This window comes from Chlorocebus sabaeus, chromosome 2 (genome assembly GCF_047675955.1).
Source record: "Chlorocebus sabaeus isolate Y175 chromosome 2, mChlSab1.0.hap1, whole genome shotgun sequence".
Taxonomy (NCBI): domain Eukaryota; kingdom Metazoa; phylum Chordata; class Mammalia; order Primates; family Cercopithecidae; genus Chlorocebus; species Chlorocebus sabaeus.
Window position 1 is genome coordinate 488,536 of NC_132905.1, and position 21,822 is coordinate 510,357.

The 21,822-nt window shown below is 52.6% G+C and overlaps 1 protein-coding gene across 2 annotated transcripts in view; it reads left to right on the plus strand.

Annotated features, from left to right (window-relative positions):
• Positions 1-10,403: 10,403 nt before the first annotated feature.
• GMEB2 (glucocorticoid modulatory element binding protein 2) overlaps positions 10,404-21,822 on the plus strand; it is a 34,286-nt gene continuing 22,867 nt past the window's right edge. Inside the window, exons 1-2 of one of the 2 annotated variants that reach the window (XM_008010754.3) lie at positions 10,404-10,507; positions 18,648-18,835. In XM_008010754.3, the coding sequence (XP_008008945.1) occupies positions 18,705-18,835 (131 nt within the window). In that variant the 5' untranslated portion in view covers positions 10,404-10,507; positions 18,648-18,704. Of the gene's footprint in view, positions 10,508-18,647; positions 18,836-18,859; positions 19,194-19,559; positions 19,777-21,822 lie in introns of those variants that run through there. The other variant, XM_073005150.1, reaches the window with a different exon arrangement.

Consider the following 21,822-nt stretch of genomic DNA (forward strand, 5'->3'; position numbering starts at 1 on the left):
GCAGAGCTTGCAGTGAGCCGAGATCGCGCCACTGCACTCCAGCCTGGGCAACTGAGCGAGACTGTCTCAAAAAAAAAAAAAAAAAAAAGTGTTTGTATACAGCATCCCTGTATCCTGGGCACACAGATGCATGCATGCCACACAACATTGAAAGCACTTGTATATGGCATCCCTGTATCCTGGGCACGCACAGACACACAGACACACACACTACACACGAACACACGTGGGCCTTGGCCTCCCACAAGACCAGGCTGATCGCAGGCCGAGGGCCTGGCAAGGCACTGAGGTGCAGACGGTGCTCGTGACAGTCACCAGAGGGGCAAACGGAGCTTGTGACGGTCGCCAGAGGGGCAGACCGAGTGTGTGACGGTCGCCAGGTGGAGCCTCGGGCATCAACTGGGGGCAGAAACTCCTTCACAAACTGATCACACTTTTCCCATGAAGAAAAGGAAAGGCAGACTCCTCCTGGGAGGCCAGACAGAGCTGTGTAGTGACCTATTGTGTGTGACAAGTCACCCCTTAATTAACAACGAACATTATCTGTCAGTCCCCATAAGTCAGGAGTACAAAAGCTAGGGGTTTCTGGCTCGGGGTCTCTCATGACGTTGCAGTCAGGACGCTGGCCGAGGTCCTGGCCATCTGAAGGCTGGGCAGGGGCTGGGGCATCCTCTTCTGAGAAGGCTACCTCCCAAGGCTGCAGGCAGGAGGCCTTCATTCCTCACCACATGGACGATCCAGGGGCTGCCTGGAGTGTCCTTGAAACATGGCTCTGGGTCCCCCAGAGCCAGCGACCTGCGTGGGGGTCGCTGGGTGGGGGGATATTGGGAGGAACCCAGTATCCTCTGGGTTCTGCTGTTAGAAGCGAGTCATGAGAAGACTTACGCTTAGGAGGGAGTTGGGTTCCAGCTTTTGAGGTGAGGAATGTCAAAGGATGTGAACATATTTTATTTTCTTATTTTGTTTATTTATTTATTTAGAGACAGAGTCTTGCTCTGTCGTGCAGGCTGGAGAACAGTGGCACGATTTTGGCTCACTGCAACCTCTGCCTCCTGGGTTCAAGTGATTCTCCTGCCTCAGCCTCCTGAATAGCTGGGATTACAGGCATGCACCACCACATCTGGCTTGTTTTGGTATTTTTAGTAGAGACAGGGTTTCCCCATGTTGGCCAGGCTGGTAGAGATGGGGTTCCATCATGTTGGCCAGGCTGGTCTCGAACTCCTGACCTAGTGATCCACCCGCCTTGGCCTCCCAAAGTGCTGGGATTACAGGTGTGAGCCACCGCGCCCAGCCTTATTTTACTTTTTTGAGACAGAGTTTCACTCTTGTTGCCCAGGCTGGAGTGCAGTGGTATGATCTCAGCTCACTATAACCTCCAACGCCCAGGTTATAAGCGATTCTCCTGCCTCAGTCTCCCAAGTAGCTGGGATTACAAGCATGAGCCACCATGCCCGGCCTTGTGAATGCATTTTATTTTATTTTATATTTTATTTTATTTTATTTTATTTTATTTTATTTTATTTTATTTTATTTTATTTTATTTTTTTGAGACAGTTTTGCTCTTGTTGCCCAGGCTGGAGTGCAATGGCATGATCTCGACTCACTGCAACCTCCACCTCCTGGGTTCAAGCGATTCTCCAGCCTCAGCCTCCCGAGTAGCTGGGATTACAGGCACGTGTCACCACACCTGGCTAATTTTGTATTTTTAGTAGAGATGGGGTTTTACCATGTTGGTGAGGCTGGTCTTGAACCCCTGACCTCAGGTGATCCACCCGCCTCAGCCTCCCAAAGTGCTGGGATTACAGGTGTGAGCTACAGTGCCCGGCCAGTCTGTGAACATATTACAAAACCACATCAGACAGTCTGCCTGGAGTGACTGGAAACTAAAGCCGCAGTGCAGCAGTGCTCTGCTCCATTAAAAGGGCTCCTGGGAGCCGGCTCTCTCTGACCACGTGAGGACACGGTGGTCAAAGCGCCATAGTGGAAGCAGAGACCAGGCCCTGACCTGATGGCCCCTTGCTCTTGGACTTCCCAGCCTCCAAAACTTTGAGGAAATGAATTTCTGTTCCGTATTAAATTACCCAGTCTGTGGCATTCTGTTATAGCAGCACAAAACGTGCCGAGACTGTGACCCTGTATGTTTTGGACACAGCTGGTACTTGCTTGGTGTCTGGGGCAGCAGTGGGTGCCCCCAAAACAGGGGTGTCCAGCAAAGCAGGTGGGGATACGGCACGATCTGGTTGAGGCCTGACTCAACCAGTTGCTCCCCTCAGCCTGCTGTGCACTCGTGAGGCAGTCAAAGGTGTGGCCATGCAGAAGTGAGAATAGGAAAAGCTGCTGCCAACCACCAGCGCTTCTCCTTTTGCTGAAGAAAAACAATTTTGATGTTCTGCAGTTGCTTAGTTTCCTGTGACTGCTGTAAGAAGTACCACAAATGAAGTGGCTCAAAACAACAGAAACTCAGCCGGGTGTAGTGGCTCACACTTGTGATCCCACCACTTTGGGAGGCTGAGGTATGAGCATTGTCTGAGCCCAGGAGTTTGAGACCAGTCTGGGCAACATGGTGAAACCCCCTCTCTACAAAAAATACAAACATTAGCCAGGTGTGGTGGTGCTCGATTGTAGTCCCAGCTACTCTGGAGGCTGAGGTGGGAGGATCGCTTAAGCCCAGGAGTTCAAGACTGTAGTAAGCCATGATTGTGCCATCCAGCCTGGGAGACAGAGCAAGGCCCTGTCTCAACAAACAATAGACTTGTATTTCTAGTCACTAAAACTTTGTGTGTATAGCATAGTTTATTATTTTCAAAACACTTTCACATTTTTTTAATCTTCATAATGTCTACTCTGGGAAAAACAGGACAGGCATTGTTACACTAACCTTTTTTTCTGGTTACAAATGTAAGACATGTTCATTGCATCACGGCAAAACACAAGGACAAGAGGCTGAGGTGGGCGGAGGACAAGAGGCCAGGTGCAGTGGCTCAGCCTGTAATCCTAGCAAGGCCTCCCACCTTTGGGAGGCCAAGGTGGGCAGATCACCTGAGGTCAGGAGTTTGAGACCACTCTGGGCAACATGGTGAAACCCTGTCTCTACTAAAAATACAAAAATTATCTGGGCGTGGTGGCGCACACCTGTAGTCCAGCGACTCGGGAGGTTGAGGCGGGAGAATCGCTCGAACCCAGGAGGCGGAGCTTGCAGTGAGCTGAGATTGCATCACTGCACTCCATCCTGGGTGACAGAGCGGGACTCCGCCTCAAAAAAAAAAAAAAAAAAAAAAAAAGTTATTTGTTAATATCACCATCAAGCTCATCAGAAAGTACTGGGAAACCTTCGACCTCACAATGGCAAAATTCTTTTTTTTTTTCCTGGCCCGGGCACAATGGCAAATTTCTTATTCTTACTTCAAAGCTCAAATTTTATCATTGGTAACAAATGCTGTCAGTTGCTTTCCTTAAAAGTGTATGGGTTTTGGTTTTTCTTTCACTCCCCTGACATAAAATATTTGGTATTTTTCTACACCAGCAACCGATTCTCCAATTCTCCAAACGCTAACTGGGTGTCCAATATAATACAACTAAATTCGGACACTGCCTTCCTGTGTCAGCTCCTACAAATTACAAGGCTCAGTCCTAACAGACTGTCCACACTTCAGACCCCAGGAGCCAGTCCAGAGCCACTTATATTCACGACCACGGGGCTTTCTAAACCAGGGGTTCCCACAACCTACTCTTCAGGTTACATGATTTCCTAGAATGTCTCACAGAACTCAGTACGATTTGTATGTTCGTCAGTTTATTATAAAGGAGCAGCTAAGTGGAAGAGATACTCAGCCGTCTCCATTAAAGTGGAAGTAAACCCAATTAAACTTTTATCTAATATTGGACACTATCCTCTAAGGCCTGAAGCAATGAAAAGAATCAGACCCATCAAAAAAGAGTGTATCTGCTCTCGGGATCTAGGAGTGTTATAATTAAATAAAAAATAAGAGTTTTTTGTTTGTTTTTTTGAGATGGAGTCTCGCTCTGTTGGCCGGGCTGGAGTGCAGTGGCTGGATCTCAGCTCACTGCAAGCTCCGCCTCCTGGGTTTACACCATTCTCCTGCCTCAGCCTCCCGAGTAGCTGGGACTACAGCTACTCGCCTAGCTAGTTTTTTTTTTTTTTTTTTTTTTTTCCTGTATTTTTTAGTAGAGTCAGGGTTTCACCATGTTTAGCCAGGATGGTCTTGATCTCCTGACCTCATGATCTACCGGTCTCAGCCTCCCAAAGTGTTGGGATTACAGGCTTGAGCCACTGAGCCCAGCCAAGAGTATTTTTTAACAAAGATTAATTTTAAAAAGAAAGGAAGGCCGGGCCTGGTGGCTTATGCCTGAAATCCCAACACTTTGGGAGGCTGAGGTGGGTGAGTCACCTGAGGCCAGGAGTTCAAGACCAGCCTGACCAACTTGGGGAAACCCTGTCTCTACCAAAAACACAAAAATTAGTCAGGCCTGGTAGCGGGCACCTGTAATCCCAGCTACTCAGAAGGCCGAGACACGAAAATCACTTGAACCCAGGAGGCGGAGGTTGCAGTGAGCCGAGATCACGCTATTGCACTCCAGCCTGGGTGACGAAAGTGAAACTGTCTCAAAGAAAGCAAAAAAAGAGAAAAGGGTATAATGATCCCTTGCACACGCCTGTGTATTATAATACTGCGATTCTTCCCATAAGGAAACCAAATGGGAGGATCTGGCATTTGTACAAGACCCCAGAGCTATCAACATTGTGATTCCACCACATGGGTGCTACCAAGGCCCCACGCTGGCAGCCACCGTCCCTGGGGTAGCGAGGTTTTGACTGTGGTTGATGTAGGGAGTGCTTTCTCCAGTAGGCACAGAGTCAGCTCTTGTTTTCTTTCACGAGAGGACCAGCAGTATACCTCAACCATCATGCCCTAAGGACACACCGAGGGTCCCATCTGTTTGTTTTTGCTTTGAGATGGAGTCTCATTCTGACACCCAGGCTGGATGGAGTGTGGTGGCGTGATCTCAGCTCACTGCAACCTCCACCTCCCTGGTTCATGCGATTCTCCTGCCTTGACTTCCTGAGTAGCCAGGACTACAGGTATACGCCTAGCTAATTTTTGTATTTTTAGTAGAGACGGCATTTCACCATGTCGGCCAGGCTGTTCTTGCACTCCTGACCTCAGGTGATCCGCCCATCTCAGCCTCCAAAGTGCTGGGATTACAGGCGTGAACCACTGTGCCCGGCCGGCAGTCAACATTTATTTTATCTTTTTATTTATTTACTTTTTGAGACAGAGTCTCACTCTGTTGCCCAGGCTAGAGTGCCATGGCACAATTTCAGCTCAGTGCAGCCTCTTCCTACCAGGTTCAAGTGGTCCTCCCACCTCGGCCTCCCAAATAGCTGGGATTTCAGGCTGCACCACCATGCTCGCCTAATTTTTGTATTTTTACTGGAGACGGGGTTTCATCATGTTGGCCAGGCTGGTCTCAAACTCCTGGCCTCAAGTGATCCTTCCACCTCAGCCTCTCAAAAGGCTGAAGTCATAGCCCCTGTTCCCAGCTCAGCATTTTCCATCTGGTAGGTATCCGAGTGTCTGAAAAATAACTCAAGAACATATGTTAAGCTGTTATCTTTTTTTTTTTTTCGAGACGGAGTCTCGCTCTGTCGCCCAGGGTGGAGTGTAGTGGCCGGATCTCAGCTCACTGCAAGCTCCGCCTCCCGGGTTTACGCCATTCTCCTGCCTCAGCCTCCTGAGTAGCTGGGACTACAGGCGCCCGCCACCTCGCCCAGCCAGTTTTTTGTATTTTTTTAGTAGAGACGGGGTTTTACCGTGTTAGCCAGGATGGTCTTGATCTCCTGACCTCGTGATCTGCCCGTCTCGGCCTCCCAAAGTGCTGGGATTACAGGCTTGAGCCACCGTGCCCGGCCTAAGTTGTTATCATTTAGTTTCCACGGGGAACCAAAACACCTTGTGACTCTGACTTACCTGGGAGACTATTGTTTTTGTTGTTGTTGTTTTTTGAGACGGAGTCTCGCTCTGTCGCCCAGGCTGGAGCGCAGTGGCGCAATCTTGGCTCACTGCAAGCTCCTCCTCCCGGGTTCACGCCATTTTCCTGCCTCAGCCTCCTGAGTAGCCGGGACGACAGGCGCTGCCACCACATTTTTTTGTATTTTTAGTAGAGATGGAGTTTCACCATGTTAGCCAGGATGGTCTCCATCTCCTGACCTCGTGATCCGCCCACCTCGGCCTCCCAAAGTGCCGGGATTACAGGTGTGAGCCACCGTGCCTGTACCTTCTTTTTCCTTTGGAGACAGACTCTCGCTCTGTTGCCCAGGCTGAGTGCAGTGGCACGATAACGGCTCACTGCAGCCTTGACCTCCTGGGCTCGAGTGATCCTCCCACCTAAGCCTCCTGAGTAGCTGGGACTACAGGCGTGCACCACCACACCTGGCTAACTTTTTAGTTTTTGTGAAGATGAGGTCTTGCTATGTTGTCCAGGCTGGTCTCAAACTCCTAGACTCAAGCAGTCCTCTTGCCTTGGCCTTCCAAAATGCTGGGCTCCAAAGTGCATGCTCCAAAGTGCTGGGCATGAGCCACCATGCCCAGCCAACCCAGTTTCTCTACTTTAAAATCATCACCTTTCAGCCAGGTGCAGTGGCTCATGCCTATAATCCCAGCACTTTGGGAGGCCGAGGCGGGCAGATCATGAGGTCAGGGGTTGGAGACCAGCCTGACCAACATGGTGAAACCCCATTTCTACTAAAAATACAAAAATTAGCTGGGTGTGGTAGCGTGTGCCTGTAACCCTAGCTAGTTGAGAGGCTGAGGCAGGACAATCACTTGAATACGGGAGGCGGAGGTTGCAGTGAGACAAGATGATGCCATTGCACTCCAGCCTGGGTGACAGAGTGAGACTCCATCTCAAAAAAAACAAAAAATTATCATCTTTCCCTTTGTAGTTAATAAATATGGCTAGATGCGATGGCTCATGTCTGTAATCCCAGCACTTTGGGAGGCCAAGGCGGGTGGATTACCTGAGATCAGGAGTTTGAGACCAGTCTGACCAACATGGTAAAACCCCATCTCTACTAAAAATACAAAAATTAGCTGGGCATGGTGGTGCGTGCACCTGTAATCCCAGCTAGTTGGGAGGCTGAGGTAGGAGAATCGCTTGAACTCGGGAGGCAGAGGTTGCAGTGAGCTGAGATCTGCCACTGCACTCCAGCCTGGGTGACAAAGTGAGACTTCATCTCAAAAACAAAACAACAACAAAAACAAAAACGGGCTGGGTGCAGTGGCTCACGTCTGCCAGGAGGCAGAGGTTGCAGTGAGCCGAGACTGCGCCATTGCACTCCAACCTGGGCAACAGAGTGAGACTCTCTCAAAAAAAACAAAACCAAAAAAGCCCCCAAAACAAAACTAATAAATATTTTAGAACGAAGAATAGCCCCCCTCCTCACAGCCCCGCCCAAGATATTCACATCCTAACCCCTGGGATCTGTGAACGTTGGTTCCAAGCAAAGAGGCATTACAGCAGCAGACGGAATGAAGGTCGCTGGTCGGCCGACTCGGAGACAGGAGGTGCCCTGGGCCAGCTGGTGGCCCCATGCCATCACAAGGAGCCTTGACAGCAGATGAGGGAGGCGGGACAGTCAGTGTCGGGACCAGCAGGGTGAGGACTCAACTGACTTTGGCTGGCTTTCAGGTGTGGGATAGGCCACGAGACAAGGGGCTCAAGTGCTTCCAGAAACTGGAAAGGCAGGAACAGCTTCTCCCCTGGAGCTCCAAAAACAATCGGCCCTGCAGACACCCTGATTTTTTTTTTTTTTTTTTTTTTTTTTTTGAGACGGAGTCTCGCTCTGTCGCCCAGGCTGGAGTGCGGTGGCCGGATCTCGGCTCACTGCAAGCTCCGCCTCCCGGGTTCAAGCCATTCTGCGGCCTCAGCCTCCCGAGTAGCTGGGACTACAGGCGCCCGCCACCTCGCCCGGCTAGTTTTTTGTATTTCTTAGTAGAGACGGGGTTTCACCGTGTTAGCCAGGATGGTCTCGATCTCCTGATCTCGTGATCCACCCATCTCGGCCTCCCAAAGTGCTGGGATTACAGACTTGAGCCACCGCGCCCGGCCGACACCCTGATTTTGACCAAGTGAGACTGGGCAGGACTTCCGACCTACAGAACAGTTAGAGAATACATTTGTATTTTTCTATATTTATTTTTTTTGAGACGGAGTCTCGCTCTGTCACCCAGGTTGGAGTGCAGCGGCACCATGTTGGCTCCCTGCAAGCTCCGCTTCCTGGGTTCACGCCATTCTCCCGCCTCAGCCTCCCAAGTAGTAGCTGGGACTACAGGTGCCCGCCACCACGCCTGCGTAATTTTGTTTTTGTACTTTCAGTAGAGATGGGGTTTCACCGTGTTAGCCAGGATGGTCTCAATCTCCTGACCTTGTGATCTACCTGCCTTGGCCTCCCAAAGTGCTGGGATTATAGGCGTGAGTCACCACGCTCGGACACACTTGCATTTTTAAAAACTAGAGATGGGTTGTGGCCATGTTGGTCTTGAACTCCTGGCCTCAAGCAATCCTCCTGCCTTGGCCGCCCCAAAGTGCTAGGAATACAGGCGTGAGCCTCCGCACTCAGCCTAAATTTGCATTTTTAAGTGACTAAGTTTGAGATAATTTGTTATGGCAGCAGTAGAAAGCTAAGTGATCTTGGAGGTGTTTTTTGTTTTTCTTTTTGTTTTGTTTTGTTTTTAGGTGGAGTTTCTCTCTTGTTGCCCAGGTTCTCTCTTGGAGTCCCAGAGTGAAAGAGGCAGAACAGGCCCCAGGGCTCAACCCAGGCAACACACAGGCGTGAGGTGGCCGCCCTCCCATCCCCAGGCCCCCCTCAGCACTCCTCTTAGACTTTATTGACGTTTATTCCCAAAATGTGAGGATAGGCAAACTCAGATAAATGACACACACAGACCGCGTGAACCCTCTCATATTTACCAGATAATAAAATAGTAGCATTGACAAAGGCTCAATAATTTTTTATTCTTCCCCAGAGACAGGCTCACTCTGTTGCCCAGGCTGGTCTTGAACTCCTGGCCACAGGTGATCCTCCCGCCTTGGCCTCCCAAAGTGTTGAGATAAAAGGCATGAGCCACTGCGCTCGGCCAATCTAATTGTTAAGAATACCTTTTCCTCACTGGCTTGAGCACGGTCCACTTTACTGGGAACAGAATGAAAGTGCAACTCCAATTACAGCCCCTCCGAAGTGCAGTGGCTTGGGAACCTCCCATTCGGGGAGGCGGCCTGCAGAGCCCTCCTCCTAAAGTGTGAGCACAGGGTCAGGGCTCCATCCCAAACAAGTATCTGCTTCCTATTTTCTGCCTAATTTCGGTCCCCTGATAGGGAATCCATGATCCTGCAGACAGGCAGCAGGTGACAGCAAGCACAAGGGTGCTGGATGACACTGGAGAGGTCAGGAGAGCCAGCCCTGCGGTGCAGGGGAAGAAATCCAGCACAGAGGCCAATAGAGCCAGCCCCAGCCTCTGCCAATAAAACGTATAAACGAGCCCTGGGGGCTAGACGAGAGCCACAGGATCCACGCTGGCTGCGGGATCCGGCTGGGATTGGGGTGCCGGCTGCGGGACTCGGGTGGGATCGGGGTACCGGCTACGGGACGGGGGCGGGACCGGGGTGTCAGCTATGGGATCGGGGTGCCGGCCGTGGGACAGCGGTGGGACCGGGGTGTCAGCTATGGGATAGGGGTGCCAGTTGTTGGGCTGGGGTGGGATCGGGGTGCCGGCTGTGGGACTGCGATGGGATCGGGGTGCTGGTTGTGGGACTGGGGTGACAGCTTAAGGGGTGACCGAGCCCTCCCTCCCCGCCACTCCTGGATGCCCCGCGCCCTCCACGCTGGGAGCGCCGTGGCTGGCCGAGCCCCGGGCATGTTCCGCGGGAGTCCGCGCACCCTACAGCGTCTTCCTCCACAGCCTCGTGTTCAGGCGTCCGCCCCGCAGGGGAGTCCCGTCCGCGCCCCTTCACCCACAGCAGCGTCCGGACGAGGGGTGCCCGTACCTGGAGGCCTGAAGGTACCGCCCTGCCGCTCGTGCGCACTGCTCCCTGGCGCCGTCCGTCCACCGACCATCGTCCCTCGGCCCGACCGCCCGTGCGGGGCAGGCGACACCCAACCGGGGCCGCGGGGACCAGGAGGAAGCGACGGCGATAGGAGCTGACAGCGTCGGTCCGCGCACGCGCCCCGGGCCCCGTTGTGCCTTATTTCACGGCCCCGCCTTCCTCACCGGCAAGCGCCAAATAAGTGTCCGGCCCTCCCAGCCCCGTGCGTGCGCGGCCCCGCTGCCTGCGTCACTAGGAAGCGCGCGCCCGCGCCGCCGCCGCCGCCGCCGCCGAATCCCCAACAAGGAGCGAAGCCCGCGGCCGCCGCCGCCGCCCGCCGCCGCTGCAGCTCCCGACGCCACCGCCCCCGCCGGGCGCCCGAGTAGGCCCGGCGCGGCCCCAGGTAAGCGGCGCCGGCGCGCCCGCGGCCCCCCCGCGGCGAGGCCTCTCGCTCCGCTCACGCGCCGCCGTCCAGTCAGGGGTCCCTGCGGAGCGTCAGGACGTTACGGCGGGGGGAGGGGAGGGCCGGGGGAGGGGCGGCCGCGCGGGCGGCGGCGTCAGGCGCGACGGCGGCGTCAGGCGGGCGGCGCGGGCGGTGGCGGGCGCGGGCGGCGGCGCTTCCTGCCTCCATCTTGGCGCCGCGGGCGGGCGCGGGCTGGGCTTTCAGCGGCCTGCTGGGTGGACCCAACCCGGGGGGACCACGCCGCAGGCACCCGCCCCGCCGGGACGCGACCCCCACAGGGGCCATCCCGTAGGCACCCGCCCCGCAGGGGCCACCCCACAGGGACGCGACCCGCAGGGGCCACCCCACAGGCACCCGCCCCGCAGGGACCACCCCACAGGCACCCGCCCCGCAGGGACCACCCCACAGGCACCCGACCCGCAGGGACGCGACCCACCCTGAGGGACCACCCCGCAGACACCCGACCCGCAGGGACGCGATCCACAGGGACCACCCCACTGCGACCCACTCTCAGGGACCCAACCCGCAGGAACCACCCCACAGGGGCCCGCATCGCTGTAGACCCACGGGTGGGATCTGGGTCTGTGCAGACCCATGGCGGTGTGGACCCTGTTGTCAGACATGACGTGTTGTGTATTTGGTTACTGTGTAATTCATGCGTGACTGAGAAGTCGTGACTGACTTTTCTGTTGAACCAGAATTCTCTTTTCTTTGCTAACACTTCAGATACAACAGTTTCAATTCCATCAGTGTCAAGATGACTAGTTTAAAAATATTTTCTTGGGCCAGGCCTGATGGCTTACCCCCGTAATCCCACCACTTTGGGAGGCCGAGGTGGGCGGATCACGAGGTCAGGAGTTCGAGACCACCCTGGCCAACATGGTGAAACCCTGTCTCTACTAAAAATACAAAATTAGCCGGGCGTGGTGGCGGCGCACCTGTAATCCCAGCTACTTGGGAGGCTGAGGCAGGAGAATTGCTTGAACCCAGGAGGCAGAGGTTGCAGTGAGTGGAGATCACCCCACTGCCCTCCAGCCTGGGTGACAGAGCAAGACTGCGTCTCAAAAAAAAGTAAATAAATAAAATATTTTCTCATATCTGATTTACCTCATAATTAATTTGGAAACTCACTTCACACTAGTGAGGAACCCAAGCCTTGGGATCAAAGGGTGGGTCTTGGCTTCAACACAGAAGGGGCTGTGGAGAGGCCAGGTGCAGTGGCTCACAGCTGTAATCCCAGCACTATGGGAGGTCAAGGTGGAGGATCACTGGAAGTCAGGAGCTCTAGAGCAGCTGGCCAAAATGGTGAAACCCCGTCTCTACCAAAAATACAAAAATTAGCCAGGCGTGGTAGGCGCCTGTAGTCCCAGCTACTTGGGAGGCTGAGGCAGGAGAATCAGTTCAACCCGGGAGGCAGAAGTTGCAGTGAGCCAAGATTTCGCCTTTGCACTCCATCCTGGGTGACAGAGTGAGACTCCATCTCAAAAAAACAAGGAGCTGTGGAGAAAGGAGGAGGTGCTCGCCCTTGGGAAGGCAGTGGGGCGAGATGCTCTGTAGCACTTCTGTGTCTAAATAGCATGGTATCAAGGACTTGCACTATTTTCTGTGAGGTAACTTTTGTGCATATTGCTTTGAACCTTTGATACAGTTATCATTGGAGAGACTGGAATTCAGTGTTGTGCATGTATGTACATTGCGTAATCCTCTGCAAAGCCCTAAAGCTGTGAGGAGGACCCCTGCCTGTAGTGTGGCTGTTGCCTTTTTGCAGCTTTCTGCTTAAGTGACTTCAGTTGCCCCTGCTGAGCTCACCCTTATGAAAGTAACATCTCCTCAGTGAGAGTTAAACCCCAAGAAGTCAGCACGGGAGATCAGTAGTATTTTTTTTTTTTTTTTTGAGACGGAGTCTCGCTCTGTTGCCCAGGCTGGAGTGCAGTGGCCGGATCTCGACTTACTGCAAGCTCCGCCTCCTGGGTTCACGCCATTCTCCTGCCTCAGCCTCCCAAGTAGCTGGGACTACAGGCGCCCGGCACCTCGCCTGGCTAGTTTTTTGTATTTTTTAGTAGAGACGGGGTTTCACCACGTTAGCCAGGATGGTCTCGATCTGACCTCGTGATCCCCCCGTCTCGGCCTCCCAAAGTGCTGGGATTATAGGCTTGAGCCACCGCGCCTGGCCTGAGATCAGTAGTATTTTAAGTGAAATTTTTATTTTTTAATTTTAATTTTTATTTATTTATTTATTTTTTTGAGACAGAGTCTCGCTCTGTTGTCCAGGCTGGAGTGCAGTGCTGCAATCTTGGCTTGCTGCAACCTCTGCCTACAGAGTTCAAGAGATTCTCCTGCCTCAACCTCCCAAGTAGGTGGGACTACAGGCACCTGCCACTATGCCCAGCCAATTTTTTTTTTTTTTTGTATTTTTAGCAGAGATGGGGTTTCATCATGTTGGCCAGGTTGGTCTCGAACACCTGACCTCAGGTGGTCCCCCCGCCTTGGCCTTCCAAAGTGATGGGATTACAGGCGTGAGCCACCATGCCTGGCCAAATTTTTTAATTAAAAAAAAAATTTTTTTTTTGAGACAAGGTCTTGCTCTGTCGCCCAGGCTGGAGTGTAGTGGTGCGATCTCGGCTCACTGCAGCCTCTGCCTCACAGGTTCAAGCAGTTCTCCCACTTCAGCCTCCTGAGTAGCTGGGATTACGTGGGCATAGCACCATTCCCAGCTAAGTTTTGCATTTTTAGTAGAGATGAGATTTCACCATCTTGGCCAGGCTGGTCTAACTCCTGACCTCAGGTGATCTGCTTGCCTCGGCCTCCCAAAGTGCTAGGATTACAGGCATGAGCCACTGTGCCTGGCCTAAGTAAAATTTTAAAGTGGCTTTTTTTTTTTTTTTTTTTTTGGTAAGACAGAGTCTCACTCTGTCACCCAGGCTTGAATGCAGTGACATGATCTCGGCTCACTGTAACCTCTGCCCAGGTTCAAGCGATTCTCCTGCCTCAGCCTCCCGAGTAGCTGAGATTACAGGCATTTGCCACCATGCCCAGCTAATTTTTGTATTTTTAGTAGAGACAGGGTTTCACCATATTGGTCAGGCTGGTCTTGAACTCCTGACCTCTTGATCCACCTGCCTCGGCCTCCCAAAATGCTGGGATTACAGGCGTGAGCCACTGCGCCCAGCCTAAAGTGGCTTTTTATTCTTGTTTGTTTAAAGTTCTTTATTTTGAAGCCTAACTCTACAACACCAAAGTTATCGTAATGAAAAAAGCATTATATTTTAGAAATATGAAGTAAGTCTGTCAATGTAAACAAATTCATCATTGTAACTTTTCTGGCTAAAAAGCTTCTGAAGACAGTCTTCAGAGACCCTGATGCCCTAACGGGAAATGTGCCCACCAGCAGCTGGAGGGGTTTGCCTGTGAGCCCCCTTTCCTCTTAGGTGCTCTGTCCTAGATGGCCGCCATTGAAATTGAGTGACAGTAAACGGCTCATCATGTTCCAGGATGTTCTTAATTTGTAAAATGTTTTTTCCCTCATTCAAACAATACATTTTCCTTTCATCACTCGTTTTTGATACCCTCCTGAAACAGGAAACGGGGAATATTTTCTTGTCCCTTGCACTTAGTCCTTCATGCTTGTGTTTAGACGTGTTCTGTGAGTACTTTGAGTGGCGTTCATGTGGAACCCTAACTGGTGTTCTTTGGGCTCTGGGCGCTGCCTCTTCTTACCCCAAACTTACTGCAGCCCTCCCCACCACTCATCGCCCGCCACACTCACTTCTCTCCCAGGCCAGGCTGGCGTCAGTGACGCCTGCTGGTGGGACCCAGCTCCCTGCGGTTTCTTTTTGCTTCCTTTTCTTTGAGAATGGGTCTTCCCTGCGGTTTCTTTTTGCTTCCTTTTCTTTGAGAATGGGTCTTGCCTTCATGGTGTTTAACCACCATCCCCTCTGTTCAGATCACCTACATTTCTTGCTTCCTTGGATCTCTGGTCAAGGGTTACTTCAGAGACTGGCTGCCATTTGCGATTGGTGGCCCAGGACGTTGTAGCTCTTTCTTTTTTTCTTTTCTTTTCTTTTTTTTTTTTTTTTATTGAGACAGAGTCTCGCTCTGTTGCTCAGGCTGGAGTGCAGTGGCGCAATCTTGGCTCACTGCAACCTCCGCCTCCCGGATTCAAGCAATTTTCTTGCCTCAGCCTCCTGAGTAGCTGGGATTACAGGTGTGCGCCACCACACCCGGCTGATTTTTGTATTTTTAGCAGAGACGGGGTTTCACCGTGTTGGTCAGGCTGGTCTCTAACTCCTGACCTCGTGATCCACCTGCCCCGGCCTCCCAAAGTGCTGAGATTACAGGCGTGAGCCACCGGACCCAGCCGGAAGTTGTAGCTCTTTCTTTTCTCCTCTTTATCTTGCCTGTGGCCCTTTACCTTGGAGTTGTGTGGAGACCCTTGCCCGGTTAGGAAGAAGTAAAGCCCCCCCCGCCGGTCCAGTGCATACTCAGACAAAAGGCAGCCTGTGGAATGGAGGAAAAGAAGCTAGGTGGACTGAGGACCTTTTGTTCCCCTGCAGACTTCCTCTCCCTAAGACGTTCAGAAAAACGTTCACATGCTAGAAAATGTAGGTTGAGTGTGATTTAGCAAGAACCTTGAGTCCTGAAGGCACATTTTGTGATTGATTGTTCAGTTTGGGTGAGTTAGTTCTGGCATTGAAGGCATAATTGCAGAGGCCTGGCTGGGCTGTGAATGCCTCCCCTTAGTGAGTGCAGGGCCAGATTCTCTGCAGGGGACCACTGTGTGCCAGGTTGGGGTGGACCCACTCCTGTCCTTAGACACACTTGTTTGTTACAGTCCTAGGGGCAGGTGATGTTATTTTTATATTAATGATAATTTTAAAAGTTCTGGAAATTTTTATGTTTTCTTTTATTTTCTTTCTTTTCTTTCTTTCTTTTTTTGTGACAGCGTCTTGATCTGTTGCCCAGGCTGGAGTGCAGTGGCACACTGATGGCTCACTGCAGCCTTGATCTCCTAGACTTAAGCGATCCTCCTGCCTCAGCCTCCAGAGTAGCTGCGACTGCAGGCGTGCACACCACCATGCCTGGCTATTGTTTTATTATTTATTTAGTAGAGATGGGGTGTCGCTGTGTTGCCCAGGCTGGTCTCAAAACTCCTGAGCTCAAGCAGCCCTCCCACCTTGGCCTCCCAAAGTGCTGGGATTGCGAGTGTGAGACACCATGCCTGGCCGTGAACATTTTTCTTTCTTTAAAAAGTTTTTATATTCTGTACTTGCTAGTCTATATCTAATCCTAATAAGTCATTCTGTTACAGTAGCATTACAATTTTTTTATTACGGTAAAATATACATAACATAAAATTTACCATTTTAACTTTTTTTTTTTTTTTTTTTTGAGGTAGAGTTTCACTCTTGTTGCCCAGGCTGGAGTGCAGTGGCGCGATCTCGGCTCATTGCAACCTCCGCCTCCTGGGTTCAAGCAATTCTCCTGCCTCAGGTTCCCGAGTAGCTGGGATTACAGGTGCCTGCCACCATGCCTGGCTATTGTTTAGTATTTTTAGTAGAGATGGCGTTTCACTGTGTTGGCCAGCATGGTCTTGAACTCCTGACCTCAGGTGATCCACCCCCCTCAACCTCCCAGAGTGCTGGGATTACAGGCATGAGCCACCTCGCCCAGCCCCATTTTAGCCTTTTTTTTTTTTTTTTTTTTTTTTTTGAGATGGAGTCTTGCTCTGTTGCCCAGGCTAGAGTATGGTGGCATGATCTCAGCTCACTGCAAGCTCCGCCTCCCGGGTTCTCACCATTCTCCTGCCTCAGCCTCCCGAGTAGCTGGGACTACAGGCGCCCCCCACCATGCCCTGCTAATTTTTTTGTATTTTTAGTAGAGACGGGGTTTTACCGTGTTAGCCAGGATGGTCTCGGTCTCCTGACCTCATGATCCACCCGCCTCGGCCTCCCAAAATGCTGGGATTACAGGCGTGAGCCATCGTGCCTGGCCCATTTTAACCATTTTTAAATGTGTGATTCAGCACCATTTAGAACCCCCACAGTGATTGTGCAGCCGTCACCACTGTGCATTTCCCGAACTTTTCATCATCCCAAACAGAAATTCTGTACTTACTAAAGAGCAACTCCCTATACTCCCTCCCCCGCCCCAGGTCACTTCTATTCTACTTTCTTTCTTTTTCGTTTTTTGAGAGAGTTCTCACTCTGTCGCCCAGGCTGGAGTGCAGTGGTGCGATCTTGGTTCACTGCAAGCTCTGCCTCCCGGGTTCACGCCATTCTCCTGTCTCAGCCTCCTGAGTAGCTGGGACTACAGGTGCCCGCCACCACGCCCGGCTAATTTTTTTTTTTTTGTATTTTAGTAGAGATGGGGTTTCACTGTGTTAGCCAGGATGGTCTCGATCACCTGACCTCGTGATCCGCCCACCTCGGCCTCCCAAAGTGCTGGAATTACAGGTGGGAGCCACCATGCCTGGCCGGTTGTTGTAGTTTTTAATTTTCACATTTCCATTTGGTTATAACTCCTGTTTCTGTACCAAGATTTTCTTTCCACTTGGCTGAGAATGTTTGCTTTACTCTTGGAGCTGGTCCGATAGCACCTGAGAGTCTCTGTGAGTCCTGCGTTCACCTCAGAGCCAGCTTCTCTTGTGGGTTTATTCCTTTGAGAATCAATCAGACTACCCTTTGCCAGGTAGTTTGATCGTGTTTTGGATGCTTTGACTACTATGCTATGGACTCTGGGTCTTGTTTAAGTTTCACGGAGAATGTAGACTTTTTTTTATAGCAAGAAATCGACCTGGTTAGGTTCAGGCTGCAAATTTTGCACCCCGTTCCTGTGTCTGTGTTCTTAGGCCAGTTTAGTTTAGAGACTTTCCAGTGCACTGTGGATCTGCCCCATGTGCGCCATTGGGGCCCATCTGAGACCTGGGCAGTGGTCTATCCTGTAGGTCAGTTTTCTTCCCTTTGCCCCTTAGGGTGAGGACCACGTAGAGACTGTCTTGGGATGACCCAGGTGCTCACACACAGCTGTGTGCCATCCTCTCTGTTCCCCTTTCCTCTCATCACCTCCCCCACACTCTGACTCCAGGCTCCTTGCCCTCTGACTAGAAACCAGGGGCTTTCATGTTCCCTATGCTGGGTAGAAGATGGAGAGTGAGAGGACAACAGGGAGCCCCCACACTCTTGGGCCACCACTCCTTTAGTCAGGAGGAAAGTTCCCTTCTCTCCAAGCTTTTTGGGCCTGCCAAGACTGCCGCTATCACAGGGTTTTAGCAGGGGTTGGACTTGCGAAGGCAAAACCAGCAAAGACAAAATAATAATAATTTTAGAACCCAGGGCAGGCCAGGCACAGTGGCTCACACCTGCAATCCCAGCACTTTGGGAGGTCGAGGTGAGTGGATCACGTGAGGTCAAGAGTTTGAGACCAGCCTGGGCAACGTGGTGAAACCTGTAATCCCAGCTATTCGAGAGGCTGAGGCAGGAGAATTGCTTGAACCTAGGAGGCAGAGCTTGCAGTGAGCCGAAATTGCGCCACTGCACTCCAGCCTGGGTGACAGAGCAAGCCTCCATCTCGGAAAAAAACCCCAAAAAACAAAAAAATCCCAGGGCATTTCCCTCCTCTCTTTCTGTCTCGAATGGGTTTCCCTTCCCATTCCACAGGCCAGAGAGGACTTCTTGGAGTACTTTCTGCACCTGAAACTCAGCTCAGGGATTGGGGCTGGCTTTGAGTTCAGGCCAGGAGAGATGGAAGAACTGGCAAGCCGGGGACCTGCGTCCAGGAAAGTCTCTTGGAATTCCAGGCCCCTCCTGTCCTCCTGCTCTGAGCCCCACATGGAGGGAGTGGCTCTGTGCCTTCTGCCCGAGGGTTTCGGCTCATCCCGTGGGAAAGATGGGTGGAGTGCACTTACACCGCCCTTGGAACCAGAGACGGAGTAGCCCTTCTGTTGCCTCTCGTTTTGGTCAGGAAGTAGCCGTCTGGGACTCAAGGATGGGTCTTTGAAGCTGATGAGAGATGCCTTTGTGAGTGCTGTGTTGTGCGGTTGTGGAGATGACTCCAGCCCTGTGCCCTGCCTTGCTTCCTCCAGGACTCGGGACCCTGGAGGACTGACGCTGCTGGCCTGGGCGTCCCTTTCTGCTGAGCCATGGCGACTCCCGACGTGAGTGTGCACATGGAGGAGGTGGTGGTGGTGACAACTCCGGACACTGCGGTGGATGGCAGCGGCGTGGAGGGGGTGAAGACCGTGTTGGTGACGACCAATTTGGCCCCTCATGGGTAAGCTCGGGCCTCAGTGCCATTGGGGCTGATGGGGGCTTGGGTTAGGCTGTCCTTGGCACAGCTGGCATTAACGTAGTAAGGGGCAAGTGTCAGGATTTTCCTAGTTCCAGTTCTTCTGAGACAGGACTTAAATTGTGTGTATAAGTAGAGAGTGAAGAAAAGCAGAAATGGCCCAGGGACCAGAAGACCCAGCTGCAGCTCTGGGGAGGCCTCCCGTACCCGCACGGCCACGTGGCTCCACGTCCTGAAAGGCCGTGACTTCTCGTGTGAAAGGGAGCAGTAGGGATGGCAGAGAGCTGGCCTTTCAGAAATGAAGTGAAGAGCCAGTGATTTTCTTGACAGTCTTCATGAAACTGTGAGTGTTTTCTTTCTCATCTCTGTACCAGATGTCCGAATCAAATGTTGGTTGGCAAAAATGCTAACATTTGCCCAGACTGCCGGCTTTGTTTTGCTGCCTGTAGGTGGAACTACTAAGAGGTAGCAGAGCTGCTTCTGCTGTGAGCCGGTGTCTGCTGGGGGTAAGATAAAGGCAGAGTCAGCCCTAGGCAATCCAGGGCGGCGATCCTCTTCCTTCCTCCCCAGAGGACTCTGGCACTCTGGGGCTCTGGGCTGGGGCAGTCTTCCCGCTGGTCTCATCCTTGCTGTGTCTCATGTGTGGCATCTTCATGTTGACCTAGCATGTCACTGAGCATGAGCTTTTGACTTTCTCACCATTTGACAGAGGATGACTCTAGACTGTCAACCCCCGTGCGGTGCGGGTCAGGCCTCTCTTCATGGATGGTGTGCAGGCAGCTCCTGCCTGGGAGGACCTGGCCCTGAGTTCCTTCCTGCCTTTCTTCCCTGGCTGTGGAGCCTGTTGCTGCACCTGAGACTTTAACCTCCTGCATGTCCAGCTGGTAGAGGCTGTTGTGCGAACACAGAACAAGACATTGACCTGTGTAGGTTCCTGGTGCGAGGTACTCTGTCCTTTCCTGCCTCATCCACACAGCTGGCGGCCATGTCTGGAAATGCAGGAGTGTCTGAGTGGGACCTCCCGGCTGGATGTTCACACCTCCATTCTCCCTTTTCCTTTGTCAGCACCTTGGCGCATAGCTTCCGTGTTTTCTGGGCATGTGTCCATGATGTTTCCTGACATCTCCCACCCCACACCTCCCCACTCTTGCCCAGAGAGGCAGTGCCCAAGTCCCTTCCCGTGGGGCACCGTGGCCACGGCTGCTGGGGTGGTGTCCACGTCTCCTCACCCGAGCCCTGACATGGCCTGCAATGAGTACAGTGTGACAGCAGTGACCCTTGGTCAGAGAAGTCCACGTAGCTTTCTCATGGTGCCCTAGGGCTGCTGCGAGGAGCCCAGGGTCATTTCTGACCTGAGGAGAGGCTGTTCTGGTCCCACCTGAGCCCAGCTTTTGTGTCACCCACCCAGGCGTCCAGGTGGAAGGGGCTCGGAGTAGGCCCAGTCCCATATCTAGCTCTCCTGTACTGAGCCCTGACACCGTGGCCGTGGCTGCTGGGGTGGTGTCCAGGTCACCTCACCTGACCTGTGACAGCGTGGCCGCAGCTGCCCCGGTGGTATCTGGGTCACCTTACCTGAGCTGTGACAGCGTGGCCGCGGCTGCCCCGGTGGTATCTGGGTCACCTTACCTGAGCCGTGACACCGTGGCCGTGGCTGCCAGGGTGGTGTCCAGGTCACCTCACCTGAGCTGTGACAGCGTGGCCGTGGCTGCCGGGGTGGTGTCTGGGTCACCTCACCTGAGCCGTGACAGCGTGGCCGCGGCTGCCGGGGTGGGTAGTCCAGCACCGGGTTGGTACCTTCAGTGTCCTCAGCTCAAGGCCTTTCTTCCTGACCTGGTCTGACCCCCAGACGCCACGTCTTAGTCTGCTCGGGCAGCCATAACAGAATGCCACAGGCCGGGCAGCCTGAACAGCAGAGAGTTATTTTCTTACAGTTCTGAATACTGAAGTCCAAGATCAGGGTCTGCCAGATTCCACTTTTGGGAGGACTCCCTTTCTGACTTGCAGATGGCCAACTTCTTGCTGTGTCCTCATGATGGAGAGGGAGGGAGAAAGATCTTTCTCTTTTACTTCTTAGAAGGTCACAGTCAGCCAGGCGCGGTGTCTCATGCCTGTAATTCCAGCACTGTGGGAGACTGAGGCAGACAGATCACTTGAGCCCAGTTCAGGACCAGCCTGGGCAACATGGCAAAACCCCATCTCTACAAAAAACACAGCGCACCACCAGCTGGGCATGGTAGTGAGCACCTGTAGTCCCAGCTACTCAGGAAGCTGAAGCAGGAGGATCACGTGAGCCCAGGAGTTGGAGACAGCAGTGAGCTGTGACCATGCCGCTGCACTCCAACCTGAATGATAAGAGTGAGACCCTGTCTCCCCCCAAAAAAAAAAAACCACCAGAAAGTCAAAGTGTTACTGGATGAGGGCCAACCGTATGACCTCATTTTAATTATCTCCCGAAGACCCCATCTTTAAATACAGTCATACTGGGGATGAGGCCTTCAACATAGGAATTTTACGGGGGACACAGTTCAGGACAATGCCTTCCCCTAGCTCTCAGGGTCCTGTAGGCAGGGGCCTGCCTCCACCTCTCAGGGTCTTCTGACAGGTGGGGCTGAGGATGGCAAGTAGCTGGATGGGTGGGGGGGGGACATCTTTTGGTTGCCCTCCTTTCCCTCATCCTGCTGGCAGAGGTAGTTGATGTCCCAGGCCTCTAGATTTAGGGATTTGGGGTATAAACTGAGCATCGGTCATCTCCCCACGGCCAGCCTCCGCTGCTCAGTCTGCGCCTTGCTGCTCGCTGTATCTGTGCGCCCTCCTGCTCCTCACTTCTGGCTTTGTACTTCGGAAGCTCTTCCCTCTGCATTGTTGTGAGGACTTCCATGAGGAGCCCGTTCACGTGTGTGTTATTTTTATTTTTTTTTATTTTTATTTTTTGAGATGGAGTCTTGTTCTTGTTGCCCAGGCTGGAGTGCAGT